The 9312-nt window shown below is 39.8% G+C and overlaps 1 protein-coding gene across 1 annotated transcript; it reads left to right on the forward strand.

Annotated features, from left to right (window-relative positions):
- Positions 1–356: 356 nt before the first annotated feature.
- On the forward strand, positions 357–6249 carry LOC101846005 (nucleoside diphosphate-linked moiety X motif 8). Its single transcript, XM_005101102.3, has 4 exons — positions 357–1003; positions 3633–3822; positions 4195–4327; positions 5184–6249. Exons 1-4 carry the CDS (start codon positions 739–741, stop codon positions 5565–5567), a joined length of 972 nt encoding a protein of 323 aa, XP_005101159.1. The 5' UTR covers positions 357–738; the 3' UTR covers positions 5568–6249.
- The last annotated feature ends 3063 nt before the right edge of the window (positions 6250–9312 follow it).

Consider the following 9312-nt stretch of genomic DNA (forward strand, 5'->3'; position numbering starts at 1 on the left):
CGACCCACTTTTTTGGAATAGACTTCCAAAAAGTATCAGAGAAGCAGAAAATCTAGAAATTTTTAAGAAGAAACTAAAATCATTTCTATTTTCATCATATTTCGATTAGACAGAATGCATCCAAGCTGTAGATCGTTGTGAGTTTGTATGTGCGTATGTGCATATGTACGTATGTGTGTATGTGAGTATGTATGTGTGTGTGGTGCGTGCGTGAGTGAATATGTGTTTGCATGAGTATGTAACACTATGTACCTTTAAAATTGATTTGTAAATCCATTATATGTATCATGTTAAGCGCATAGAGCATTGCATAAGTGGATATGCGCTATATAAATGCAATCCATTATTATTATTACCCCTAATTGATAATGAGTTAATTGTTAAATATTACTGCGAATAAGTTGAGAAACGAACTTCCACGAACACAGCTGTGCAAGGGGAAGATAACTCTGCCAAAATAAACCAGGCCTAGGAATAAACAAAGTCAACGAAGACAAGAAAAACTGAACTTTTGACTGCTTGGCCTGAGGGATAAAAAAAAGTTTAGTCCAAATAGAGAGCACCAGATAGACAAAGAAAGTAGATCTACGCTTATTTACAGTGTCCCTCAGTGCGTAAGTGGACCTGGGGATGAAAACAACGAAACAAATCTTGTACTTAGTAAAAGACTGATGCGAAAAGACTGACTGAGACTACTGTCTACTTAGCGGCTTAGCGCAAAAGTGTAAAAAGAGAGTGATGATGATCAGCAGATCACACTTGCGTTGCTTGTCAATTTCTTGGAAGTCCCTTATTACAGCGAGGAGATTTTCCACACTTCTATTGTCATCTGGTTCTGATGTCTCAACTGCTTCAGTTTCTGCAGGCAGACTGAGGGTTCTTGCACCAGGCAGCGGTTATAATAATGACGCAACGACCTGCCATTTTCACAGTAGCCCTGCCTTCTGCACCGAGCCAAAGCAAAGCCAAAAACAAGTTCAGGACTATCACAGTATACTCAGTGGTAAGCAGAACTTGGCTGCTGTAAACCTCACCGTTCCCAAAGGAGGGACATTAAAATTAACATGTTCTTATGCACTGTAGAATGCTGAATGGCAATGGGCTGATTTATCAATGTCATGCTCATACTGTGCCGAAACAACATATTTATAGGGGGAACTGCTGCTTTTTCTTTTCTCATCCTTACTATCGTCATTTCCTCTACCATTTTTTGTTTGTTTGTCACTCTCTTTTGTGCACTGCTGTTTCCGGGGTGCCTTGATAGTCGAAGCAGACTTTGTGCTTTTGAGACTAGAGAGGTGAGCAGAGTAAGCCTGATTCCCCGTTTGGACTTCTCTGTCGACATCCGCCGCTTGGCGCTCATATGGCCTAAAGTTTTTAAAATATATTTTTATGTTAATAATAATAATAATGGATTGCATTTATATAGCGCATATCCACATGCAATGCTCTATGCGCTTTAACATGATACATATTATGGATTTACAAATCAATTTTAAAGGCATATAGTGTTACATACGCGTGCCCACACATACTCACGCACGCACGCACCACACACACATACATACACATATACGTACATACGCTCATATCAAATACAAACTCACAACGATCTACAGCTTGGATGGATTCTGTCTAATCGATTTATGATGAAAATAGAAATGTTTTTAGTTTCTTCTTAAAAATTTCTAGATTTTCTGCTTCTCTGATAGTTTTTGGAAACCTATTCCAAACAAGTGGGGCAAAATATGAAAAAGAGCGTTGGCCATATGTTTTGTAATTTATTTTAGGTTTAACAAGGGTTGTTTAGTCACTTGATGATTTGAGGGTTCTAGGAGGTACATAGGGTGTTAAAACTGTTTTAGATAGTCAGGTGATAAATTATGTAAGCACTTGTAGCAAGTTAAACAGATTTTATATATGATACGCTCTTTCACCGGGAGCCAGTGTAGTTCTTTTAAAATAGGAGCCACATGATCATGCTTTAGTTTCTTAGTAACTATTTTGGCAGCAATATTTTGTACTCTTTGTAGTTGTTGTAACTGTTCATCAGGTACACCAGCCAGTAAGGATTGCAATAATCAATCCTTGACAATATAAGTGATGTTATTAAAGTTTTGGTGACACCAACAGATAGATATTTCTAATGCTCCCTATTTTCTTCAGTTGGAGATATAGATTTTTACAAAGATTGGATACATGGGATGTCATTGACATCTTGATCTAGCTCCACACCTAAATTTTTAATTTTAGTTTGGGCTGATATTTCGTGGCCATTGATGTTTATTCTGATATTGTCGATTTCGTTGCATGCGCTGCTACGAAGAAATAATATTTTGGTCTTATCCTCATTTAATTTTAATTTGTTCTTAAACATCCATTTTCTTATATCATTGATACATCTGGCGATTCTATCTATGAGATTGTGTACATTGTCAGTTGTAGTGAATCCATACAGCTGTGTGTCGTCTGCATAAAGATGGTAATTGAGGGCATATAATTATTGATGACAGACTTTGCGTGTACATTGTAAAGATGACAGGACCAAGGACCAAACCCTGAGGAACTCCATACTTTAGAGGTAACCTATCTGACACATCATTGCCAATTTTCACTGACATAAATCTATTTTCTAGATATGATTTAAACCACATTAGAACAGTACCTGATAGTAAAAATGACTTTTCCAATCTCTCTAGTAAAATTTCGTGGTCGATGGTATCGAACGCCGCTGACAAATCAAGTAGAACCAAAACACAGACTTTTTTATTATTGATTTCATTTAAAACATCTGATGATACCTTTAAAAGAACGGTTTCCGTACTGTGGTGCCTTTTATAAGCAGATTGAAAAGGTTCTTCCATGTCATTTGCCTTTAAATGTTGTTGAACTTGACACAAAACGATTTTCTCCAGGATTTTTTGTAAAAAGTTTAGATTGGAAACTGGCATAAAATTTCTCATGTCGTTTTCATCAAGACTTTGTTTTTTAAGTAAAGGTTTTACAATGGCTTGTTTGAAAAGATCAGGTACGATTCCAGAGGTGAGTGACATATTAATAAAACGATTAACATATGGTGCAAGATCTTCTGCGTATAACTAACAAGGAAGTGGGTATTGGGTCTAAGTCGCATGTTTTAGCTGGGGACTCTTTGATATACTTAGTGACATCTTTCTCTGATACCACTTTAAATTCACTCAATGTTGATTTGTTTATAATTGCAAGATTTTCATCAACAACTATATATTTGAATTTACATCTAACATATCAGAGTCTAAATCAGTTCTTATTCTTTCAATTTTATCATTGAAAAAGTGCAGAAAATTACAACAAAGTTCTTTATCATTTCCAGGTGGAAACCGTGTACAATTCTCCCTTCCCAATAATTGATCAGATAATCGAAAAAGTTCCTTGCAGGAGTTTACGTTTTGAAATTTGTTAAGATAGAATTGTTTCTTGTTGTTTTCAATCAGGGTGTTGACGTTGTTTCGTTCAGTTGCCAAAATCTGTTTGTGGACATGGAGGGCCGTCTTTCTAAGCTGTCTCTCCACTTTCCTTCGTTGTTTTTTGGCCTCTTGACCTAATTGTGTTGCAAGTGCTGTAAAAAATGTTACTACAATGATTCCTTCCAGATGAAAACAAAGCCCGGTGTGTGCCCAAACTGACGAGTGAAGTGCCGGTGCGGTCGTGGAACGACTACCACTTGAAGAAGGACCACTCGTACGCTGCCGTGCTGGTACCGCTGTGTACGGTCGATGGGGAGCCCTCGCTGTTGTTCACGCTCCGCTCGTCCAAACTGAGGAAACATAGGGGTCAGGTCAGGTGAGTGGGACAACGGAGATCAGAAATATTATGTTGTTGGAATTTGGGTTAAAAATGTCCTCTTTAATATAAATGTATATGTGCCTGAAGAAAGGAACGAATATTCGACACATATTGTTTGGAGCCCAGAGGAGGGGGCAGAGGAGGTGAGGGGGGTGGGAGCAGAAAGTGGAAACGGAAGCAAACGACAAAACATTGCTAGAGAGCAGGAAAGGAGGTGAAAGGAGACAATTTTAGGGAAGAAAAATTTCTTTTGCTATCCGGATTCGAACCCGGGACCTATTGAATGAGAGGCGAACACCTTAATCTCTAGGCCACGAGAACCCCCGGCAGGTTCTCGTCTTGACTGAGTCGTGGTTTTGTACTCCACAGCTTCCCTGGCGGGAATGCCGACAAGACAGACCGCGACTTTGTCCACACGGCCTTGAGGGAGACAGAGGAAGAGCTGGGCATCGATCCTGCCTCCTTCGACGTGTGGGGGCAGCTGAACCACTTGCCGGGCTCTGTGAGTCTTGACTAGTTTACTGGGGAGGGGGGCCGACGTCTGTGAACGCTTCCTGTATGTGTCGCCTGGGCTTTGTGAAAATTGGGGGGGGGGGGGGGAATTCTGGGATTTTTTTTTTCTGTTCCTTTTCTTTGGACATGTACTTTAATTTGTTAAATTTCAAACATTTAGTTGCACTAGTACAATCGCATTATTGATATCTGTGCTTACCTGTATTTTTACCTCCCAAGTTTGGATCGAATTGCAGAATTTGTGGTTTTGCAACTGTTTAAGAGAAAACAAAATTCTTCCCCCTGAGCAGCGCATAAGTTGCAAGCGAATCGTCATTGCCAGTCCACTCTGTGTGGTTAAACCACGTGTGATGTGGATGGCGCGCCGACCCGTCCAATGGCGTTTTTGCATGGCGGTTCGAATGCAGGTTTCCTTCTCAGGTTAAAACTGCCCGGTTGGAACGTACGTGTGTGGGGCCTTTCACGCCCAAGACCGTCCCTTCCTTAAAAAATCCACAAAAGGTGTTACCAACTGTGGTCTGTGATTTTAAAAAAAAAAAAATTTTTTTTTTAGTGGCGTTATTCTTTACTCTTTTTTTTTGTAGCGTGTGGTTGGCGCTGTTGCTTGCGTTATTGTGGTACTCTGTTACTCTGCTACCTTCAGGATCTGTTTTTGGTAATGTAATTTTATCCTCATCCATTCTTTAGGAAATGTAATTGTGTATGTGTGTGTGTGTGTGTATGTGTGTGTGTGTGTATGTATGATTGGGCCGACTCTATGACTTCTACTCAATTCATATGACCTTATGCAGTTGCGAGCGCCGTAAAACCGCTACTAAAACTAAACTACTCAATTCTTCTCACAGGGTGGCAGGAAGATCGTGTACCCCATCCTGGCGAGAACCGGTGAGATTTCTCTCTCTGACCTCCGAGTGAACCACGACGAAGTGGAGGAAACCTTCGCCGTGTCGCTGCGACATCTGTGCGACCCCACCCATTTCGGCACAACACGCTTCCGCAATGGTGGAGAGTACACGCTTCCTGTGTACACGGGCGCGACACATCGCATCTGGGGGCTGACGGCTATCATGGTTCACCAAGCCCTCAGCACGATCGCTCCAGAGTTGTACAAGTTTAAAGTAAGACACTCGCAGAACTTTCACAAGCGCAGCGAGAAACAGTCGCAGTCTAAGAAAAAACAGAAAGTGTCTTCTGGTGCGGATTCCAATCAAAATAAGGCACGTAGTTAATGATGGTTTTAATTTTAGTTTGAATCGTTGCTATAATTGGATTTTTTTACATCTGAAGACCACAGGGGAAAAACCAGATAAATCACAAAGAGTAATTTTTGAGTAACTTGGATTTTTAAATTGAAAAACGCCGGTCCTATCCAGTCACACACAATTCAAATAAACTAGTGACTTTATAGCTTAGATGCACTATATATAGCTGGGAATAGAAAAGGTTTTTCTTTTTTAAAATCTCCCGTTGTAGGGCGCTAGAGGCTGTAAGGTAACAGATGTAAGTTTTTGGAGTTCTCAAGCTTTTCCATTGGAAATAGCAAATCAAATCAACTTAAATAGGCCTACTGATTTTCTGTGCTCAGAAGCTTACATTGCTGAAATAAAAGGTACAAATAGTCGGAGTGTATCGTGGGAAAGCCATAGAATGGAAAATAAATCCATTTACGCACTTTATAAAATTCATAGTTTGAATCCATTAAGTTCAGTAGGCACGATTTTTTGGGGTGTTTTTTTTCAGCCAATGAGTTATGGGTTTTGCAGAATGCTAAGATAATTGTTTCATTGCTATGATATGAACTTAGTTTACTTAGTATGTGGTTATGGATGGCCTTTGGACTGTGAGTTTTTTTGTTTTTTTCGTACTACACGTAGTAATGAATGTCATAGGGTTTGAATCCACAAAAAAGAATAACCCTGTAGGTTTGTGTAGGAAATGCACACACAAAGGGGAGAGACAATGACAATCTTTATTCATCTCGCAGGGAGAAATTTGTCTTGGTCGTTTACAATGGCAGTAGATGTTCCAAAGCTTAGGAGCACTCACGCACACGCACAACAAGACAGGACATTAGTAAATATATGAGCCATCACTATGTAATGTCACATTCTTCCACAAAAACAATTTTTTGAAAACCATACATTCGTGCATACAAAGCAAAAATGAGGGGAAAAAAAGTAAAGTTAACCCTTAAAACCCTATACCGCTGGTAACCGCTGACGCCGTCAGTTAGGACAAGAGCAGTTTGTCCTGGGCTTCACTCTGTGTCTCAGCGCAGTGGCTTGTTATGGGGTCTCCTTCTTCCTTCACGGCTCATTTAAATTGGGTCGATAGTGCTGTAAAACATCTACCCAATCAATCAATCAATCACGGCTCATTTTCCTTGATTCTCACAGCGGCGTGCCAGGACAAGAGCACTTCAGTTTCTGTAAAGTTCGTGTTCTGTCCGGGAGGGCTAGTTTAAAAGGGGCATCTTATCGGGGCAATACATGTACAGTACTGTACTGATGTTGAATGTGAACATTAACTCTTTGAACCCCATCGGACACTGGGAGCGTCCAGTACTAGAGACAACTGTTTCGTTTTATTTAGTGCTACCTTTTAGCTTGTTTTTCGGAACTATTCCCGAACTAGTTTTTTAGTAATGACTAAGCCTTTGTTTCCACTGTTTAGAAGTTGGAGGAAAGCTTTTGGGGTTATAATGAGACATCACATAGTGCACTAGGTTTAGGTGACTGTTGAAAAAAACTCTGGGAAACTGTAGAAAAAACTCAGGGTTTAAAGAGTTAAGAACAAACCTTGACTATATAAATATAGGGTTGTTTTGTCAACACCAACCATGCTCTCTCTGTGTGCAGACTTGTTCAAGAAGATTCAAATCTTGTGTTTTTGTCCTGCAGTAGTGGCATTCTCTGCCTCTGAAGGAGAAGAAGTGGTTCCTGATGGCCTGGACAGATCCAGGTCCAGGGGTGTCTGTGAGGCAGTTTAGGCGCTCGTCAATTGTTGGCAATATGAGTATTTGGAGTTACTGGTACCATTCTAAAGCTTGTTCATTTGTAAAATTACCCATCTACCTTGAACAGGAGTCGAGATATTTGCAATTGAAGGAGGTGAGGGTTGCCTGATTTCAGAGGTAAAATTTGCGAAAAAATGGCCACCAAAGTCTGGTGTGTTACATAGCTTGAGAAACCTTGGAAATGAATAATGTACTTTTTTTGTCCCTTTTATCAACTTTTCTATTGAAATCTCCACAGAAATATGCTTTTCAATAGATATATATATAAGATAAGGTGTTGAACCATTAAACAAAAATTAGAAAAAAATTGTAAAACCCGCTGGAAAAATGCCGATTTCTCTGATTTCCTTATTTTGATGAGTGAATGATTTCACCACGCTGCCTCACATGTGTTTTTAAATCATAAAGATCTGCTGACCTGTTTAGGCTAGAGCAGTGCCAGTCCTTATGCAGTTGCGAGCGCTGTAAAACTCTTACAAAAACAAACAAAAGAACAGTGCCAGTCCTGTCTGTTATGCGTGATGCCAGAGGTTCAAATAAGTGGCCAGAGATTCAAATAAGTGCAAGAACTTTGGGAAGGAAATTTGTGATTTCTCAAGTTTTTCTGTTGTGGTCTTCATTCATTTTTTTTCTTTTTTTTTTCTAAAAAAAAAAATCATAGATCTATGTGACATTAGCAACAAGAAGAGATAATCTATATATGCAGAGACTTTGACATCTTTTTGAAACTTACCATTCTTGCCTACCATAATATGGTCGCTTTAAAGGACAAGCGGGCTAACCCAGATTTCGGAGGGTTTCCAGAAATCTTGACCTACACCAAAAGAGGGCAGTGTCCTACCTATAGGAGAAGTTCGGTTTCATTGGTGTGTATATTTGTTTGGTTATAGAGAAAACTCTCCTTGTCTTTCAAAGAAACTGAACAAGGGGCAAAAACTTTACCTTCGATTTTCTCAAAATAGCATTTTTCGGGATAGCCCCCTTGTGCTTAAAAGCGACCATGTATCATTGGAAGGTGAGATTTTATTTTGCCACAAGACGGCCACCCATTCGCAACCCCTGTGCTTCCTTGTCGTATATCTCCATTTTTTTTAAACAGTGAAACTGTGACTTATTCTTAAGCTCACTCTTTGTTATGAACTGCTTTCTCTTTTATTACAAATGGAGATAGGACAAGAAAGCACCAGGGTCGTACATTATTGTTGAGAAAAGTGGTTGTTTTACTAACTTCGACAGGTGGATGTTTTGGACGGTGTTGTTATAATTATTAAAAAACATATAAATGTGGAAGGGGGAAGTGACTGTCTTGTACAGGTGATTGTGGTGATTGTCTTGTCTTGGACAGGTGATTGTCTTGTGTTGTACAAGTGACCATTTGTACAGGTGATTGTCTTGGACAGGTGATTGTCTTGGACAGGTGATTGTCTTGTACCGGTGAATGTCTTGGACAGATGATTGTCTTGGACAGGTGATTGTCTTGTACAGATGATTGTCTTTGAAGGTGATTGTCTTGTACAGGTGAATGTCTTGTACAGATGATTGTCTTGTACCGGTGATTGTCTTGCACAGGTGATTGTCTTGGACAGGTGATTGTCTTGTACAGGTGATTGTCTTGGACATGTGATTGTCTTGTAAATGTGATTGTCTTGGACATGTGATTGTCTTGGACAGGTGATTGTCTTGGACAGGTGATTGTCTTGCACAGGTGGCCTGTGGTACAGTTCAGCAGGAATTGCTCATGGTGGTGGTGCGAGTGAGTCGTGGAAATGTAGCACCGTCTTTGCCTTTGTTTTTTGTTTTTGAATTCTTGAAGCGTAACCGAATACTAATTGTATTTAGAATTTTATTTTTTGGTGCATTTATGTGCTATGTGCAAATTTCTAATGTCCAATTGAGACTAGGATCTGTGCTAAATGCTGTGGCATTGTTGAATTGCTCTGGGTTTTTTTTTGGGGGGG

Source organism: Aplysia californica, unplaced genomic scaffold (assembly GCF_000002075.1).
Source record: "Aplysia californica isolate F4 #8 unplaced genomic scaffold, AplCal3.0 scaffold00270, whole genome shotgun sequence".
Taxonomy (NCBI): domain Eukaryota; kingdom Metazoa; phylum Mollusca; class Gastropoda; order Aplysiida; family Aplysiidae; genus Aplysia; species Aplysia californica.